The sequence below is a fragment of the Euprymna scolopes genome, chromosome 14 (genome assembly GCF_053919585.1).
Source record: "Euprymna scolopes isolate OS-2025 chromosome 14, ASM5391958v1, whole genome shotgun sequence".
Lineage (NCBI taxonomy): Eukaryota > Metazoa > Mollusca > Cephalopoda > Sepiida > Sepiolidae > Euprymna > Euprymna scolopes.
In genome coordinates this window covers 108,181,577-108,203,216 of record NC_136495.1, presented here as the reverse complement: position 1 = coordinate 108,203,216, position 21,640 = coordinate 108,181,577, and the positions used below count along the sequence as shown (strand labels likewise).

Sequence of the window (21,640 nt, the reverse complement as noted above, 5' to 3'; positions counted from 1 at the left end):
TAATAAATAAAAAATATTAGGCGTCTAAGCGTTTGATGTGTAAATCGTTGGTTTACTAAATCAAAACAAGATAGAAGAAAAAGCCATGTTATCGATTATATTAAAACTAAAAAAAAAGAGGGCCAGTGAGAGAAGAGTACAAAGTCGTAGCGCTCCTTCTAAAGCCAAGCCTGGGTCTCTTTGGACTTGTGGGTCGGCACCGAGTCCCTCTGCCACATCCAGGGTCTGCCAGCAGCCACCTGATTGCACCATGATGTGGCCATCACTTGAAACCACACCAAAGACTATAACTGTGGCCGGAAACTTATAAGAATCAATTGATAATTGACTATAAAATATATACGAAATCTGCATAAATTAAAATATATTTAAGCGTATTTTACGACCGGGCTATGCCGGGCGTCCCTGCTAGCTTAGATAAATACTTTGTGAGTTTTAACAAAAGAGCTTCAATAATATCAGGGCGTCTCCTTTTACGTTAAACATCCACAGAATGCCAACATCAATATATTAAATATGAATGAATCCGCTGTGGAATTTCCAGAGGTCCCGCTAATATATATGCCTTGAATCACATTTTTGTCGCCTGACAAAAAAGAACATAACGCTGTCTTCATTTTTGCTTGTGATTATATAACAATTTTATTTGTTTGTTTGTTTTTTTTTTGTCCCAACAAAAATGGCCGCAAATTTTCAGTGAGTATGATCATTTTAACCATATAATCACCACTTATCAAGGCCAGGAAGCCACTCGAGGATGAGGGTTAATGGGTAGCATGATGATTGGTGATAATGGAAATTGGACAAGCCACATTTATTTTAGTAGACGGCTCATCAAGAACTTGTTTACGCTGGACTTGAAAACGACCATATTGTAATCAGCTGGGAAGTAGCTCAGAGGTATTGTGTTTCATAGACTAGTAGTTCTAGGGAAATAAAGCTTTGCTTCGTGGTATTTTTCGATTAGTTTTACGCACAGGTAGAGAGGAAGGGATATTGCTGATCATGGTTGTAGCTAGTCGAATGTTGCCGCAAATGCCTTACAGGGAGTGGGGAACCATAGAGTGAAGCTCAGTCAAGCACCCGCTATGAAATATAAAACAGAGATCGTACCATCCAAAACTTGACTGAAAGAATACAGGATACTGAAATTTTGAAGAGAAATTGCATTGTTGTTTTCAGATTCTAAGGAACAACACTAGACACTACAATTAAAAAGTCATTGATAACAGTTGGTGCGAGAAGATTGTTATATTGTCTATATAGTTTATAGACGCACTTGTACGAAATGCATGCAATAGTATATACACCTTGACGACCGTAGTTTTTGTAATCAAACAAAGACTTCTTAAATCAACAAAGTTTTATTTATTTTACAAATGATAACCTGACAAGCGAGAGAGTTCGGATCAGTATGAGGAGTGGTTGGCTGGTGGGACGACAGCAAAAATCTGTCGCTAGCTTTTCTCTCCTCTCTCTGCCTGATTGTCTTTGTGTTGACTTGTTTTTATATTTAAAATTCTGTTGGTTGGAATTACTGTTCACTTATTTCGACATTCTTTTTCTACGGTATTATGCTTTGTACTGTTAGCAATTTCAATCCAGAGTTAAATAATTATCTTATTGTTTCTTGATCTCGATTCTTCGATCGGAATTTACGATTGACGTCATCGCTAGCAATCACATTTACAACTGGTTTTGCCCGGCTTCGATATTTTCCGGCGTTGTCCGTCACCCATATAATATAATTAGATTACAAAAAATAATGAAATGTAATATCTGAGGAGAGCCGTCACTCAGACTCCAGAGAAAGAGACTGGTAACAACTTGCGTGAGAGCTACTTTTTTTTTTTACTAAAAGTAGTCAGCGTTTATTAAGGCCACATGACATTGGAGGATAATGATGAAGATTAAATGATTGCCAAAATCTTAATATTTGTGTGGACGGTTCAAGATAAAAAAAAAATCTGTTGAAATTCACTTTGAAGACGACCAACTTTTAATCTACAGGAAGTCAGTCCTATGGCAATGCGTTCCACAGGAGGGGGGGAACCTCCTGAGAAAAGCATGTAGCTGCTGACGTTAGATACTGGGAAAAAAGGTAAAGTTTTTCTTTGTTGACGTAGAGAGAAGAGTTATTGCTGATAATATTTTATGAGGAACTAGATACTTGAGCTCAGTCGAGCATCTTTCAATGGAAATAACAATAGAGCAGAGAGTGACTAGCAACGTTTCTTCTGTGAGAGATATGGGGCTGTAGAGAATAAAGGAATGTTGTTTTCAATTTTAATGGAAGATCTTATTGCTTTGAATGTCTTAAAAGGAACAACGAGAAATTGGAGCTCAGTCGAGCATCTTTCAATGGAAATAAAGAATAGAGAGAAACTAGCAACACATTCAAGAGATTGTAGATATGAATTACAATATATTGAACGTATGCCCACAGGGAACACCAGTGGTTATTGCCAATGAACAATTCCTGGAGATGCCCTGTGTGAGAACTCCAAGTGAATAAACAATAATGCTGAAGCACCATTAGATCCTTACTACTAATGTAATGAATGTAATTTATATCACACACACACACACACACACACACACACACACACAAAATCACGTGGCGGACATTAAACGGAAAAGATCCAACTGCTCTTTCAAACATAAGTGTCCAAAGATAGAATACTGCCGTCACATTGGAGGAAGTGGTGCATTGAGAACTCTTATTTCGGAAATAAATTATATAGAGTCGTTTTTGTTTTAACAATAAGGCGTACGCAGTTTATATTATTTATCAATATATGTACTCCCACAGTGTTCCTCATTTTCCAGCTGACAATTTGTTCGTTTTTAGTTTGTTTTGTTTTTTTTAAATACTTTTTTTTTTTCAAAACAGTGATTTCTTTTTAAAATGGCAGTCGGTTAAAAATAATTCCGGCCCAGACAAAGTATTTTCTGAAAAACAGTGAATCGAATTATATTTTTCTAAGCAACTTGCTGCCACGGTTCAAAAGAGAAACTGATGAACTAGAATTAAGTATTGGTTTTGTAGGAAGAAGGCTATCGATCACATAAAAAAACGATAGATTGACTACTTTATATATTAGATTAAGGCATTCCATAACTAAAACGGAAAAAAAAACTGATTTTCATAAATAAATGGAATCCCAAAGGGATTTTCGTCCTACCCTCCCCCCCCCTCAAATCAACAGAGATTAGGTCATTCCGGTAATGATTTGGTCCTTGTCGGTTTTGAGGTGGGAGTTTAGTTCTGTGCAGTTCTAGGAGTTTCACCCTCCCAGGCTTTGCCTTCTCTTTGAGAAGGGGTTAGTTTATTGCTAATCGCCTGAGGTACCCTTACCGGGGTATGCTGACGGGGCTTCCTAGGCACGTTTTGCAGGTCAAAATACCCCTCGTCGATGGCGCTAACTTCTCAATCCCACTTTTCGACCCTGGTGTCTAAGTTCTTGCAGTGGGGGAGAACTAAACTAGCCCAAAGCACTGGTTTTATCTCCCAAGATAGACGAGCGTTTACTACTAATGATGTAGCTACTTGAACGGGTGAACTGTTTTAGTGGATCTGTGTGTGAGGTTTCTTGGGGCAGAGTTACAGCAGAGGCAGACAAACCCTTACAACCCCCGCTGACACACCGGCCGCTGGCGTCGGGAAATTACAGTTAGTTGAGTGAAATCAGTGTCGACACTACCTAACCTCTATCTCCCTCCACAGACAACTCCTTAACAGAGGAAGAGAGGGAGAGGGTTTACTGCCCTCCCTACCCACCTCTTGCCGGAAGTGATGTTTTAGAAGTATTCTGGATGCCTCCTTATTGTTGTTTCCCTTTAATATAGGCTTTCGGAAATAAATACCGTAGAGTCGCTTTCACTAGTAAATGACATGCGTCCAAACGAAAAAGAACGGTACGGCCGCACAATCTGCGCGTTTAATGACGAGAACGTTATTTGCAGCTGAAACAGTCACTTCACGTAGCCAGTTTAATCATTTGCATATCTTTATGCGATACTGCTATCAGGATCAGCGACTCTGTTACAATGAGATAGAAACGGAGAAGATCTAAATTGTAATTCAAACTTGAATGTCCGAAGATTGAATACATCTCGTGCCACATCTCGTGAGGTGACGCTATGGGCATACTTCCCCGTCTTAAACAGGGGACAAAATCAATTTGAAATCTAGTAGGGGCGGTTGATCACTATTGTTCCCTAAAATCCATTTCTTGAGGAAGAGACGTTACTAATCTATCTCTACTCTATCCTTATTTGCAAGTGCTCGACTGAGCTCTAATCTTTGATTCCCTCCCCGAAAACATTCACAGCAAGAACTCGTCTAGTTACCATCACTGCAAAAAAAAAAAAGAAAAGAATTAATTTGTGTGTATTTAAAACCTGTGATGTTCAACGTACTCTTTCCTACCATGACAGACTACAAAACCAATTTCGAAATCGAGTGGGAGATGCACTTTTCTCCTTCCTGCTAGGAAAAAAAACAAACGTTGCTAACCTTTCTCTACTTTGTCGTTATTTTTATGGAAGGTGTCCAGCTAAGTTACAATATTCAGGGTTTTGTATGGAAATCGCTCGGGTCAAGGCATAAAGCCACTCAATACCAGAAGCTAAAAAAACACTCCAATATCAAAAACTAGGCAACAATAAATGCGAGAGGAACAGATTCCGACAGAAAAAACAGCAATTCTTCCCCCCTTTGTCAGAAAAATTCCTCCTGGAATGCGAGGACTAAAAGAAAAGCAAGATTTACGATGCTGCCAGAAGTAAACCAGAGTTCAAATTTCTACTATCATGTTGATTCTTTATAAGACATTCACAGCAATAACTCGTTTTCTACCGCAACGAAAATGCATCTCCTTTCTCCCTCCACATGTTTAAAGCTTGGCGGGAATCGATGGACAGAGCTTCTCTGCGAGTGTTTACCGTCTGTAGAACATTACCACGAGACTGATTTCCTGCTAATTACAACTTGGTTGCTTTCAAAACCAATGCCGACAAATTCTTGTCACAGAAAACCTCATAAGCAACCGCAGTTAATATCATTGATCGATGTTAGCATCCTCCATAGCATTCCTCCTGTTTCGACCGACAATCATTACTGTCTCATTAACCGTCATCCTCGAATGACTGTGCCTTAATGAATGGTGACCACTAATAGCAGAAAAAAGACAAACAGACTGACTGAGAAATGCTTGGACTCGTCGAAAATATGTCCCTGCGCATGTGCATTAATCTGTTCCAAACTTAAATCCCACAATCACGTTGACAGCAATTTGAAACGTTCTATTCATTATATAATCTATAAAATGAGGCTACGCGCTTTTTTTTTGTTGTTTTTTTTTTTTTTTTGTTTTGTTTTTGAGTTGGGCCTTAAAAAAACATTTAAACTGATAAATCACACTTAAATGCCAGTTGCTATAGATTAACGTACTTCGGTACAATTTATCATTTTTAATACTTCTGTTACGTATTTGTTGTGGCTGGTTGTTCAAAATGCGTTTGTCCAGTCTATATAAATGTTAACATTTACTTTAGTTGCTGGTACAGTGTATATATCACCGCCAATTACTCGTAATGAGTATGATCGTTCTTCTACGCACGCGCGCACACACACACACACACACTGACAGCGAAGTAAAACCACAACACAGTTGATCTATAAAAAATATATTGCTTAGAGTTCACATCAACAAATCAGCTTTTGATTATAAATTATTACTGGTGTTTTGACGTTTCTGAAAGGCGCGTGGTGTGGTGCGGGGTTTGGCAGTGGTCGGACGATGAGGAAATCGTAACAAGCCTAGCTCTCTCTCTCTCTCTCTCTCTCTCTCTCTCTGGCCGACTGACTGTGTTTATGACGATTATATTTATAAAAACATACTTTTCCTATTGGGATGTTTAATATTTCCTTTGTCTATTGATCAATCCTTGGCCCATAACCTCTCGCATATTTCTGGGTCAAATTATGCATTCTATTAGACAATCGTGGAAAATCCTGAATTCCTGACACTTTTTAAAAATTTTACTTCAGTCGAAGTTCTCAGAAATCAAGGGGCCCACAACCTGGGGCTAACACTTGAAGTCTACATGAGAAACATAGATATTCGAATGTCCCATTTAAGTTCTTTATCTCTCAAGCACTGAGTTAGTAAAGAAATTTGGAACATAATTTTCCTCTCCCCAATTAACCATTTTCATACGTTGTAGTGTATCTTTCATTTTGGTCTTTTGGTCTTACTAGATTCTAGGACAAGAATTTATCTAGTCTGGCGGAGTATCCAGCTTCGTGCTATTACTTGAGGTAACATCACTTGGAGACGGTGCACTATTCCTCGTAAAAGCTAAATCCATTTGCGTGGGTGCAACCAATCCAATGTTTTTCTTCATGGGGTTGCCAGCCAATATCTAACACTTAATTCGGTCCAGCAGTGTAGTAATGTATAGACATTTTTAAATAATCACCTAAATGAAAAATCAACCTAGAATAAGGACTTCTACTAAAAGAACAACAGTTATTAGCGTACTTTAGTTGTTTTTAAGAATTAACTCCTAAAACTAATTAAACGACTATTATGAATATTGAAACAACTCTTACTTGACCTTTGGGCCAAGATCAAACTGTAGTATCTGTTCTTCAGATGCTGCACTTCAATTTCTTGTTCTCTCTCAGTAGAAGAGAAATCCTTCACAATATTAGATAACTTTGTTCTTTCTCCACATTAAAAAAAAAAACTACCCTAGAGTCTAATTCTGTCCCGTGGGGAGACATTGTGAATAGGAACTCTTACTTGGCCTTCGAGCCAAGATCAAAGTGTAGTATCTGTTCTGATACTGCACTTCAATTTTTTGTTCTCCTTTAGTGGAGGAAAAAAATCTTCCCAACTGAAAAATTTATTTTTGTTCCTTTTCTCCACATTAAAACACAGCCATGGTGTCTAACTCTGCCCTCGTGGGGAGGCAAAGTAAATAGCAACTCAGCAAAAAGAGTCGCAATGCAGGTTATATTTAGCTTAATTCTATTTTAAAAAAAAAAACAAAAAAAAACAAAAGGCTAAAAATGGGGGGATTGAAGCAGTTTGTAGAAATTCGGATAGCTCCGATTTTTTGCGGAATTGTAAAAATATTAATAGCTATTGTTACAAGTTTCAGTGTCTTTGGAGAATTTTAAAAGATTTGGGGTGGGGATAGTCTTTTTTCTACAATCAAAATTGGAATAAGGGTTCTAGGCGTAACTTCACAATAGTATCAATATATTTTGATTTTAAGGAGACAAGTGATGCAAAATTGTTCGGTTCTATATTCTAATGAAATATATATTCTCTATCTATATATAAAAAAAAGCACAGTGTGCGAGTTCAGTCGCTATTGACTCCAAAACGGTTGGGACGGTTTTTTTTTTTTTTTTTTTTTTCAAATTTCACAAAAATGTACTTTATACGTCTGGGAGTGTTCCCAAAAGCTAGATTTTGTATCGAAATGCCTCCGATAAATATCGATAATGTCTGATGAAAGAAGGAACAGTCCAATTTTGACTAAAGTTAACACCCTTATGAAACCTATCACCACAAATGCATTTGAGAGGTGTTGCAAGGTCTGGAGTATAGAAACCAGAGAAGACAAAAACACATTCGAAATGAATGTTTCTGTTTAGAGCACAATTGAACCATGATACTTGACTTTTGCATTTGAAACTTTAATTCAAGCCATTATATATAAAAAATAATTGCATAAAACCAACAGCATTCTCTACAGTGCAATGTAGACTACAATTTATTGTGGACTATTAAGTTGCTGCACGGAGGCATATGAAGCTTCCTCTTGGTGCATCGTGATGAGTCTTTGACTAGACTAGGCAATAAACTGATTGGATTTTAAAATAGGCGATTTCACAGATTTCGATGACAATAAAAGTATCGACAGTTAATACATTTGCTGATTCTAATTCACGGTCCTGGATATGAGTAAACTATATTCGATGGTGAGGCCCCAGCTTGTGGGCTTTGGGGAGTGTGGAGCCACCCTTTAATTACCATTGCTCCCAGGTTCACTCTGACCCGGAGTGGTAGTGCCTGTTAGGGTCCTAACTATGGGCTAAATAGAAACAGACTTAAAAAATCAAATATACTCTATTAAAACATTGTTCTTCAAAAATCACTGGATTCGGCATTAAATAACCTGAAAAGGGTTGATATGCCGTAAAACAAAACCAACCAACGATTCTAATTCAATCCCAGTCAACGTCGGGTCTCCCTTCTAGTACATAATAAGACGTTAGTTTGTATACAAAGAGATGGATGTTTTATAGATTTTGCTCCGGCACTCCTCGCTCCCGACGATATATCAACTCGAATAGTTATGTTTTGGCGTTTCTTCGAAAGTCTTATTGGAGCAGAGTTATAGCAGATGTAGACGACAACCCCACCCATCCAGACAGAGCCTGGCCACTAGTGTCGGGAGCTACACTTTTGGTGCAAATATTTCTGGTGACTTTTGCCAATTATTTTTGAACCGAAGCGAGAACTTTTCGCATGCAAGTTGGCCAACAACTGACACAAAACGACTCCCACATAACACATCGCGGTCCGACGAAAGCTAACGACACGTGATTATTTTCTAGCTCTACATACCGGTCGTTGTCCGGGAGTTGGTTTTTATTTTTATCTTATTCTTACTAGGGGGTCATCACTTATCAAGGACCAAAGGCCACTCGAGGATAAAGGTTAATGAGTGTCTGGTTGCCGGTGAGACAACACCGTAATGATCGATAACGGTGGAACTTGGTTAGGGTTTGATTATTTAAGAGGATGGTTCAACAAGAACTTGTTGACATTTGACTTGAAAACAATCATGTTAGGGAGGCAGCCCGCGGTATTACGTTCCACAGATGGATAGTTCTAGGAAAGAAACTTTGTTCAAGTAATTTTAGTTTCGCTTTTTTTTCTTTTAGTATATCAGTGTTTCTCAACCGGGGGGGGCACAGAACTTCAATTCGGGGAGCCATAAGACGACGCTAGAAAAATGTAATTCAAAATGCAGAAACTTACAATGTATAAATAAGGTAACAAGACTCCAGCAATAAGAAAAAAAAATGTCATTTATTTTTGTATACAGTGGAATATTTAGATACGAAATTAATTGGGTCCAGCTTAGATTTCGTATACTGAAATGTTCGTATCCCGAAAAGCGTTTTTACACGGAAATCGTCTAATTTGTCCAAAGACAGGACCAGACATAAGAGGCATTGTCACAGGAGTTCAATAGCAAGTGTGGCTTTTTTTCTTCAGCGAAATTTTCACTTCGATTTATAATTTTAGAGTGACTAAAAAAAAACAAAGAAAAAACTGCATTTTTGTTATTGTTGAAGTGCAGGGTGAGGGGGGGGCACGAGTATGGAGATAAGGAAGCCACGGGCCTCAAAGGTTGAGAAACACTGGAATATATGCTTTGTTGTTCTTCTTCTTGACTTTTCTTTTTTGTTTTTGTTTTTTTTTTTGTTGTTTTTTTGGAAGGGGAGAGGAGGATAATTTTCCCGTTGAAGTAATTAGCAAAAAATAAATCAATTCTCTTTCAAAAGAAAACGTAATGCTTAGAAGTTATTCGCATTCCAGCATATGAACTACCCATTAACCCTAACTACTTAGCCTTAACTATCGCTAACTCTTAGGTTAGAGTAAGGATAGTTAGTTATGGTTAGTGAGTATTAATAAGTAGATTGGACGTATTGGAATGTAAGCCAGTCAATATATCACATGTTTTATTTATGGAAATCGCGCCAGACAAGGTGTGAAGCCAGTAAATGGAAGGAGCTCACAAGAACGAAAGATAATTATCACAAGACAGGAGATGCCTATTTGTCTTAATTTAAAAGGCAGGAAAAATGTCAACAGGAAGAGAATTTCACAAGACTGAAGTTCTTGAAAGAAGCTGCTGGAATAGGAAGCTGTATTACAATGAGGTATCAAAACAGCGAACAGATGGAGACCAACAAGTCAAACGAGTCGAAACAAAGGAAGCAGGAAATAGATCAGACAATTCTGACCAAAACGTGGCATAATAGTATTTATAGATGAGGCTATCAACATCACGTGTGTAAAAGAGAGAGGTTGCAATCATATTACATACACGTTTCTGCAGCGTATCAAGGACTCTCAAATGGGAGAGAGATTCGCCAGGCCGAACATGACAATAATGCATACGTGGTGTGATAATTGATTTGTAGAGATGGAGAATAGCCTCACACGTGAGAAAGTGTTTAGAACGATAGAGAGAACCGATTTTAAAAGAAGCAGAAAGAGCAACGGATATTTTGAATAAGAAATCATTCAGTAGATCACATCTTCGAATAGCACAAGTCTTGAATTGAAGCCATTTTTAATTTCAGAAGAGTTTCTGATCAGTACCTATTCTGTACAAGTTCTGGAGATGAAGAGTTTTCGGTTGGTACCTTCTTCGGGTTGTTAACCGCGAAGGGATAAGAATGCTAAATCTTCAACTGTATCTCCAGTAATTACTGCCTTCCATAGTTGTTGTCGTCTCATCATATGTTTGGCAGACTAATAATGGCGTCGTGAGTCGAGACGTTGAATCTCTACAGTTTCAGGTGAGCGAGCATTGTCTGAGGATAGTGATTTTAATCTTATCCAAATCTGGCCAGAGGATTAGTTGGCCAAAATATGAGACAACAATTATGGAAGGCAGTAATTACTGAAGATACAGTTCAAGATTCAGAATTCCTATCCTGCCGCGGTTAACAACCTGATGAAAACCGACTATAAAAATGAGGATAATAGTCAGCAAATAAATAAAATGTATAAATTACTCCTCAAAAGAATTCCAATAATTAAATAATATTTATGCATTCATGCCCTGACAGTTTCATCTCTCTTCTCTATTGTAGATACTGACGGTGTGAGACTAAGAAAGCAACGCCTGTCGTAGACGTGCGTCAGACACAGATGCGTCATTGAATGCCGCCACGCAGAAAAAAAAAAAAATTTAATCGATCAGCATTCACCGGCGCGAGTTAAACGTTTACAAAATCGATGTAGTTGATGTCAACACAGTTATGAGATGGGTTCGTAGATTTCAGAGAGGCGACAGATGTGAGTGGCAAAGCGCGCTCAGAACTTTTCTGAGCCGAGGAATAAAAGAGAGAGAGAGAGAAAAGAAACATTCTGGCGCACAAAAAGTCCCTCATTTTAATGACACCATTCCCGTCTACGTAGTGCTTCAACGTTTTAATTTTAGAGTTCAAAAATAGGCTTCGCTGTTGGAACGACCTCGTATATTTCTATAAATATCTATAAATAATCTAGAAATAAATATCTAGAAATAATCTAGAAATAAATCAGGTCAAAACATCTGTCATACGTTATTCATTACAGTCTCCACCACGTCTATCTATATATCTATAAAAGTGAAAATGCCTGTGTGTATGTCTGTCTGTGTGTACACTTCCCTGACAAATAACTCTTCATTTTCGGTCTACATACTCGAGATTTGACATAAGGGGGTATTGAGATTTAGGAAAATCTTTTTAATCGGTTTTCGGCCAGAAATTTGGCTGTTAAGGGGTTGAAGTTCAACGATTTGACTTTTGAAAACTCTACCAAACTCCTCTGCCAATTTTGGGTCTAAACACTTGAAATTTTAGATGTAGGTTACTTGGACATGGATCTAACTTTTTAATTTGATTTGAGCCCAAAACAGCAAATGTTAAAAGGGTCATAATTGGGGTCAAAGTTTTGGAAATATTGACTTCTGCGGTCTACCAAATTACTCAGCCAATTTTTGGTCTAAACATTTGAAATTTTACAGAAAGTGTATTCAGACATAGGACAAGTTTTTTAATCATTTTTTTTTTTTTTTTGCTGAAAATTTGCCTTCCAAGGTGTCAAAGTTGAAAAGAGTTTACATTTGCGGTCTCTAGCAAACTATTAAGCCAATTTGGGGTCTAAACATTTGAAATTTTGCATAAAAAATATGCAGCAAGTTTTTTTAGTTTGTTTTGGGGCGAAAATTTTGCTGCCAAGAGGTCAAAGGGTACAGAGTTGACATTTGGAGACTTTACCACTCCGCCACCAATTTTGGGTCTTAATACTTGAAATTTTAGATGTAGATTACTAGGACATGGAGCAATTTGAGCCCAAAACAATAAATGTTAAGGAGTCAAAATTGGGGTCAAATTAAAAAAAAAAAAAATGCCGTCTGCAGTCTCCACCAACTTTTCTCTATGGTAGTTAAGGAAGTCTATTACATAGAAAGGCATTACCGTACATATTCACACTTTTACATATATACATATGCACATAAAGTTATGAACAGTAGGGCCCGAGCAAAGCCGGGCGGAACTGCTAGTATGCATATAAATCGATAAAAAAATAACATCGTTTAAGCTCAAAATGTATATTTGTGCATGCGTAGAAAAGAACATTAAGTCGACTTACGCCCACCAAGTGCCATTCTTTTTTATTTCATTTTATTTATCTTATTATTATTATTATTATTATTATTATTATTATTATTATTATTGCCTATTTTCCGATATTAAAAATGATTTCTTTAATTATATTTATTCATTTGATCTTGTTTTAAGCAATATCTTCCAGTGCTGGTAATAATGATGAAATAATATTTTTTGATGTTAAACGATCAGTAAAACCAAAATATATAGATCCCTTCACCCACACACGCAAGTGTATCTTTATGTTATAGAAAATATATGCACATTTAACATGTTTTTTTCTGATGATCGTGAAAAATAACATTGTAGATAAATAGAGATTTCGAAAGAATTGGAGTCGTCCCATCATTAATATATATGAGAGAATTATTTCAAAGACAGACTTGTCAGTCTGTCACAGTCACACACAGTCAAACACACACAGTCACACACACACACACGGTCACAGTCACATACACTGTTTATTTACTTCAAAACAACGGAAAGACGCAAACGTGAACACTTGACATTTCTCTGCGATTTCACATCCTCAGCGCATACCCACAGTGTAAAATATACTTAGGGCAAGTACGCTACACAGAAACGTTAGTGTTTCATTTAACGAAGAAATCGTTTGCCTAACAGTACTAAGCTCAACTCCATCCAGCTAGGATTAGATTGTTTGCATTGGTAAAAAGTTTGCAAAACCAGTTTAAATATTAAGCAAAATAAGGAAGGAATCCAAAATCTATCTATACATATCTACCTTTCTCTCTCTCTCTATATATATATAGACACCTCTAAATCTATATCTATCTACTTCTTTCTCTCTCTCTCTCATATGGATTAAACATTTTACTAACTGTTTAAAACGATTTTTTCCGACAGATCTTTACTTGTGTGACGAGACGAATATTTATAATAGCTCTTTATTATAGAGTTGAGGATTTCCAATAATGTAATGTTTCTGATAAAAAAAAAACAAAAAAAAACGAACACTTATTTCAACTCTCACTTACTCACTCACTCTCATATGAGTGTGTTTTATAAGAAATCAGAAAACATCGATACCATCAGTTTCCAATCTATTAGTCTCGCACTGTGCATGAAACCTGTACAGACAGCATGCTAGACGCCATTCCCGGAGAGACAGATATAAAAACAGTCTGAAGATAGAGGACCAATATCTGGTCGCCTATGTTGGTATACGAAACCAATAGTACAGATGTTTTTGTTTTTTTTCTGTAACACATTTATAAATAAATACTAGCAGGTTGTCCGGCGTTGCCCGGTCGTAAGATACGCTTAAATAATATTGTAGAAATATTTAAATTCATGCCGATTACGTATTTATCATTATAGAGACAATTCTCTATCGATTATGTCGTGATATCAAAACTAATATGTATGTGTGTGTGTGTGTGTGTGTGTGTGTGCGCGCGCGCGTGTGACTTGGGTGCCATCAACTAGAATCGAAACTAAAACATGCAACTCTCCACCCTTATTCCTTAGCCTCTGAACTACGCCCATACGCATAAATTCCTGTCATCCCATTTTTTAAAAGATGGAATCGCCCGATTGTCGAAGACACGATACGAGCAAGCAATAAAGCAAACAAGGTCCACAGAGTTTTATAATTATACTAGCAAGGCGCTTGGTGTTGCCCGGTCGTAAAATACGCTTAAGTCTATTTCAATTTAAGCGGATCTCGTATTTATTATTATAATAAATCAATCATTTCATATTATATTGTACCCAATATATAGTCAGGATTTCAAAAGTTAAAATAAAAAAAATAAAAAAAATAATGATTGGAGTGCCATCAGCTAGAATCGAAACCAAAACAAGATACGATTGAAACTATGCCAATAAGTTAAATAAAGACTGAAATTTGGAATCAATATGGTTGAACTGTGGAATGGGGTGTGAATTTTATTAAATACAAACTGGTTTCTATGATAACAATGTTTTTGATGGACAAGATGCAAGCAATGGTAGTCGGACGGTCCACAGAGTTTTATAATTATAAAGATAGATTTTACGGTCTTATCTTGAAGTTTTCTTTATAATCGGGCACTCTGATGAGATTTTCTCTCATTAAAAGGGATCCTTCAGTCTTTGACTGACTGAGTGCCCACGAATGCCTGCGCGTGAAATTTTTTGTGATAGGAGGTGCGCAATCTCCAACCACACCTCTCCCGAGTCGACATTGTTAAATACCAGTGGCAAATGAAGTGTTTGTACAGGACGACTGGAAACAAATGCCTAGATAAGCGGAGAGCACATACAGTGCCTAGAATTCCGAAATAGTCACCCATGTGGTACTAACCAGGCTCAATGTTTAACTTCGGTGATCTGACGAGAACCCACTGTGTCAACGCAACTATGCCGTATATCTTTCCCCATTAAGCTTTTATATATAACTAGCGAGGGTACCCGGCGTTGCCCAGGTATTTGGAGGTGTGTATGTAGGGGAGGGTGACCCTGTTTTAATATTATAAAAAAAACACGATGTTAAAAACATTGGAAAACCAAAACAAAGTAAAAAGGAAAAAAACAAAAGGTGTACAAGAGGAAAAAACTTTAGGTCGGAAGCTAGGCTCGAACCCGAAGCATCGAGGCTAAGACGAAAAAAAAGCCTGACATGTTACTCCTACGCCAAAGAGACATACAATTGAGAACGGATAAAATTAAACCTTTAAAAACACTTGCAGGTGGTTCAAACTAACGTCAATGTTTTCTAGGTTAAACATGACGTCATTGTCGTAGTAGCAGGAGGAGAGAAAATGAAGAAACGATTTTTTCGGCACCCCTCCTTGTAGAAAAGGGTCCAGTTTATGTTAAAGGAATTAATGTTTTTGGCCAATATTTTTATATTTGTCATCCAAGATGTCTGGCTTAAAAATGATACTAATCTCGTGAAAATCCGTCGCCTCTGTCGAATGTTTTTGCGCGACATACAAACACACATACATACACACACAGTAATTGTCTGTATTTTTGAGATAAGGTGTTTTCATTTATTGAGATTGTCGGACTGACTTCCTCATCTTGGTTGTTATAGTCACAACGTTTCGGCCGTTTTGCCCTCCGGCCTTCTTAAGCATAAACAAAGACGGAGATTTACATGTAAAAATTAATTTTTCAATAGAATACCTCCAATAAAGAAGGGTGGTGAAATATTCTTATTCCGGAGTTTCAAATAATGTAAGATTCTGCTCTTCAGAGGAAAATAACTAATTAGCAGATCATAAAGATAGCGAAGCTAAAGATTTGCTGAGTTTAGCATTTCATGAAACTCCACTTCATGATGTTGGTCATAGAGTGTAAGATACAGTTTGTGTAGAGTAATGTGTGTAAATTAATACTTGCATAAAAGTTTAACAAAAGGGATAGAGAAAGAGGAAAAGATGAAAACTTCCTGGAGTATCGAGCTTTTAATTTTTGGTTGGGATGAATATAAACATTAATACTTATATTAGATTAAAGTTTACAACAGCATTTGACTAGAAAACTTCCCTCAGTCACTTGAGTAATATATGTGTGTATGTGTGTGTGTTTTTTTTTTGTTTTTTTTTGTTTTTTTTTACAAAGGCATCACCACATTATCAAGGCCCAGAGGCCACTCAAGGATAAGGGTTAAAGAGTGTACAGTAGAAATTGGTTAATATAGTAATCATCAGTAATGAAAATTTGGTAAATTTGATAACTTATATGGAACGGCTCATCAAGAACTTATTTACTTTAGACTTGAACACAACCATATTGTAGTCAGCCGGAAAGCAGGAAAACGGAAGACAATTCCACAGGCGTGTAGTTCTAAGAAAGAAGCTTTGTTCATGGAATCCACGTTTAGGTTTAGGCACAGATAAAGAGTGTGTGTGTGTGATTATTTCATTTAATCACATAAATTAATATACGAAAGTATAATTTTATGTGTAAACTTTAAGTATTTACTTCAGTGCTCAAAGCCTGACGAATCCTCGCGTGGATGAAACGCGGAATATTCTATGTAGCTTAATTGCCATATGTATTTTTATAACTTACTACATATATATAAAGGTGTGCATATATATATATATATATATATATATATATATATAATAAAAATGTGTGTGCGTGTGTGCGTATGTATATATGTGTGTGTGCATCTCCAATCCAAAGCACATAGTGATCAACAGTTTCTCGTTTTGCGTTCATCATATGTTCAGATCAGCACAAAGCGACGAGCTATCAATCATTACGCGCTTTTAGATATTTGACTCGAAAATACTCGATAAATCAAGCTGTTGCTCGTAAGCAGGTGCTGTTGCTTTTTCTTTCAACTTAGATCTATAAATGACACAGCATCGACATTAATCACTTTTTATAAATATAGTAACTAATAAAACTATAATTATTGATTTAGGAGAAACGACGGTTTCCAACTTAATTAGAATTGAATTCTCTCCGTAACCGGAGTCCGTTCAACAGAGTCCGGCGCCATTTTAAATTTTCCAATACATCGGTAAACACTATTTTTTTGAGTTGAATAAACATGTTCAATTAAATAAATCTTTAAAAACACTAAAAACTGGGTTTGTATTACTGTACACATAGATTCGAAAAAGTTGTCAAAAAACAAATATATAACAAATAAATGTTATCAATTTTTTTTTATTATTATTCAATGTAACATGTTTATTCAGCTCGAAAAACATGCAGTGTTTACCGATGTATTGGAAAATTCAAAATGACGCCCGACACTCTTTAACATGGTAAGTTTTGGAAAAGGTGTTATAAATAATAAACTAGACAAAATACTATTTAAAAAACACCGAATATATGCCAACTTATGTCACGGTAACATATAATGAGCGAATTTCTAACAGTATTTTATCTAGTTTATTATTTATAACATCTTTTCCTGAACTTACCGTGTTAAAGAGAGTGTCGGCCGCCATCTTGAATTTTCCAATACATCGGTAAACACTGTATGCTTTTCGAGCTAAATAAGCATGTTACATTGAATAAAAACACGAAAAATGTATCCAGTTTGGTAGAAAAGTAACGTATCTTGCCTTTGATGACATTTATTTGTTATATATTTGTTTTTTGACAACTTTTTCGAATCCGAAGTATGGGGAGGTTGGGGGTGTTTATAAGGTGGACCTAATCAAAATAAATAAATAAAAATAGAATAAAATAAAAAATACCAATTTTTTTTAATAAATATTAAAATAATTTCTCACTTTTACATTTTTACATGTGCACATAAACTATTTTTAACTTTTTTCATTTAAAAATCAGTAAATTTCAATGAATAGAATAGTAAATCATTTGTCATTAGTATGTGTTTTTGATTTTTTGTGTTGAATGAATTTTTTTTTTCTTTATTACAATAATAATGAACAAATTTAAATCTTCCGGCATGCGTTTAAGGGTTACGAAATTATCAAATCGTCTAGTTACTAAAACCAACGTCAGTAAATAAATAAAGTAAATAAATAAATAAATAAATAAAAATATGTAAATAAAAAAATATTATACTGCGCATGCTAAGGGGGGGGGGCTAAGGAAGCGACCATTAAATAATTCTGCTGGTCGCCATGGAACTCAACGCCCATGGAATACCGTAACTTATCTTGTCTTTGATAACATTTTTTATATATTTGTTTTTGGACAACTTTTTTTAATCTATGTGTACACTAATACAAACCCATTTTTTTTTTTCAAAAGTTTTTCTTTTCATATGATTATCAAATCTGTAAACTATGATAATCGTTATGTAATATTGTTTTTGCTTAAAACGATACATTTTAAAAATCGAGTTGTTGACTATAGCTTAGCAAGCACCGACAGTTACACAACACTGTTTCCATGGCGGACGTACACGAGTGAGGCCGCGAAATACATATCGGCTCCGATGTTGTATGCAGTTCAATCGAAGGAGCGTTCATTATTCCAAAAAGGAAAGTTTGGCGTGTTTTTTTTTATCAAGGCCCGGAGGCCACTGGAGGAAGGGTGGTGAAATATCCTTATTCCGATATACATTAGTCAATGTGATCACAGCGCAGTAAGCATAAGTAGTGGGAATTTTGTAAATTGGATTACTTAGGGGGACGGTTCATCAAGTACTTGTTTACGTTGGACTTGAAGACAATCAGATTGTAGTCAGCTGGAACGTAGGCAATCAGAAGAGGGTTCCACACGCATGCAGTTCTAAGAAAGTTGGTCTTGAACTTTGCGGTGTTCGGATTATTTTTTTTAATTTTTTTTTTTTTTTTTTTTTGGATGGGTATTTTTGCGGGAGCCGTGTTTTGGGGATGAATATTTTTTTTTTCGCTGTGTGTGCGTGTTTTTTTTTTTTTGTTTGGATGGATATTTTTTTCTTGCCGTTTTTTTTTTTTTTTAGATGGATATTTTTTGTTTGGCCGCGTGTTTTTGGGGGGTGGGGAGATGGATAAAAATTTCAATTTTGCTTGAACTTTGTGATTTTCGGATTATTTTGTTATTTTTTTAACCGGATTTAACGGTGCGGGGGGGGGCAGTTATGGGCACATGTTCCAAACATTTAAAAACATTAGGAACACTTCAACCGTTAGGGGAGGAGGCACTTAAACCATTAATAGAATAAAAAATAAATAAATCACGGTAACATAAGAACATAAACACCAAAATTGTTTTCATTTTGTTGGATAAAAAAGGAAAAACAGGCTGACAAATGGTACTTGTACAGTTTAATCAAGACATTCAAAAGTGAAAATATCGAAAAAAAAAAAAAAAAAGAGGGGGTTATATTCTACGTATTCGTTATGGAACGAAGTTCTCCGAAAAAAAAAAATTCACTTAATTTCATCAAGTAGTTTTTATTTTACAGCGAAAAAACAATTTATGATACCAAGCAAAAGGTTCGATTTTTAGGAATAAAAGCTAGTATTAAAGATGGGATTGAGTGTCGGCGCTTTAACTGGAGTTATCTCTCCGTGGCGTGTTTACAAATTTCATAATGGCTGACTTCAACGCGCTCTCATAAAAACGCGTTTTTCTGCTGTAAACTAAAAACTACTTGATCAAATTAAATGATTTTTTCCCCGAGATCTTCAGTCCAAAACGGATACGTACAATATAACCTTTTTTTTTCGATATTTTCATTTTTGAATGTCTTGATTAAACTGTACAAGTACCGTGCCGTAAACTAAAGGAAGGCGTTAAATTTACTATGCGTAGTAGTTGTAAAAAAAAAAAAAGAATCTATTTCTTTGCTAATTGTGAACTTTAGCGCCTAATTGAACAAATATTTACGGCCAATTATATGTGTGTATGTTAAAAATATTGGGTTACATATACAAAGTAAGTAAATATAAGAGTTTAGAACGCGGAGGGGGGGGGGATAAAAAGAAAATGAAGTTAATTACTAACCTGCGACGGGATCATTTTCATCCACGTGTATTTTGTGTTCTTCTGAAAGTTCCGTTTCAGTGTTTAATCCATTCATAGTGATTTTGGGACATTCAAACTCGGAAACAATATAAGAAAAGATTTCTTTTCTTTTTAATTTTTTCGTTGTTTTTTTGTTTTGTTTTTTCTAAGAAAAATTGCGTAATATAGCCACACTGAGATTTCCTGTTTCTAGCCAAATTGAAGAGCTGTAATACGGCAAAGCAGCTGTCTGTGGATGAACCTCAGCTGCAATTTCCGTCAGCTGATTTTCAAATTGCCAACCTTGAAGATTTTTTTTCTTTCTTCTTTGTGAACTTCAGCAATAAATACAAAATAAATTAATCAGCTATTTCAGTAGTTACTACACTACACACATATGAGAAAGAGAGATATGAAATAGATTTCTTTACTACAATTTGACTGCTGATTTTTTTTTTTTTTTTTTAGAATTAAATCAAATTGATATCCAAATAAAAACTTGAAAACTTTAAAAAAAAAAAAAAATAATAATAATAATAATAATAATAATAATAATAACTCCTCGTAATTCTTTGTTTCCCCGAGTTCAGAATCCAAGGCAAATAAATCTCCACTTCGCGTAGCAAAAATAAAGATTGTTGTTGATGTTGTTTGCTTCTTAGCTGTCCATTTACGACGCTGGTAAATTTCTCTTTAAACGAAGATGTTTTTCAGTTTTGAATGAGACGGGCACTGTTCTCCTGTATATAAAACCACTGCACGCACGCAACCACGGTTTGGTGAGGAGGGCGAGGCAGCGTTTCCAAACATTAGTACCCTTGTATGTAACCAGACGCTTTTTCAACTAAGCTAACTTTTTTTTTTTTTTTTTTTTTTTTTCATGAAGAAAAAAGTGCCCCTCCTACTACTTTTTACTAAGTCGTAGAGTAGTAGTTATTGCTCGTTGTTATAGTAGTTAAAACAGTCACGACTTCGTATCCTTTTATGTACAAAAAAATAAAAAATAAAAATTAAAAAAAAAAAAGAAGCAAGCTATACTTTACTTCCTAGCATTGCCCGGGAGTTTTGGGGGTTTACACATAGATTCGAAAAAGTTGTCAAAAAACAAATATATAAAAAATAAATGTTATCAAAGGCAAGATAAGTTACTTTTCTACCTAACTGGATATATTTTCGTGTTTTTATTCAATGTAACATGTTACTTCAGCTCGAAAACCATACAGTGTTTACCGATGTATTGGAAAATTCAAGATGGCGTCTAGCTCTCTCTTTAACATGGTAAGTTTGGGAAAAGGTGTTATAAATAAAAAAACTGGATAAAATACTGTTAAAACTCGCTCAATATATGTTACCGTGACATACTTTGATATATATTCGGCGGGTTTTAAACAGCATTTTGTCTAGTTTTTTATTTATAACACCTTTTCCCAAACTTACCGTGTTTAAGAGGGAGTGAGGCGCCATCTTGAATTTTCCAATACATCGGAAAACACAGTATGTTTTTTGAGCTGAATAAACATGTTACATTGAATAAAAACACTAAAAACATATCCAGTTAGGTAGAAGAGTAACTTATCTTGCCTTTGATAACATTTATTTTTTATACATTTGTTTTTTGACAACTTTTTCGAATCTATGTGTACAGTAATACAAACCCGAGTTTTGTTTCCTTTCTTTTTCGTTTTTTTTTTTTTTTTTTTTTACCTCGGCATTCATTCAGCGTTTAATTGACGACTCACGTCGGTTTTCGGGAAAACGAATGTAACATTTAAA

General features: G+C 35.7%; 1 protein-coding gene across 5 annotated transcripts in view; it reads right to left on the bottom strand.

Annotated features, from left to right (window-relative positions):
* Positions 1–20,806, bottom strand: part of LOC145293210 (myosin light chain kinase 3-like) — a 410,867-nt gene extending 390,061 nt beyond the window's left edge. The window contains exon 1 of one of the 5 annotated variants that reach the window (XM_080139736.1): positions 19,868–20,806. In XM_080139736.1, coding sequence (XP_079995862.1) covers positions 19,868–19,943 — 76 coding nt within the window. In that variant the 5' untranslated portion in view covers positions 19,944–20,806. The remainder of the gene's footprint in view (positions 1–19,867) is intronic. The other 4 variants (XM_080139738.1, XM_080139737.1, XM_080139740.1 and 1 more) reach the window with 4 other exon arrangements.
* Positions 20,807–21,640: the final 834 nt, after the last annotated feature.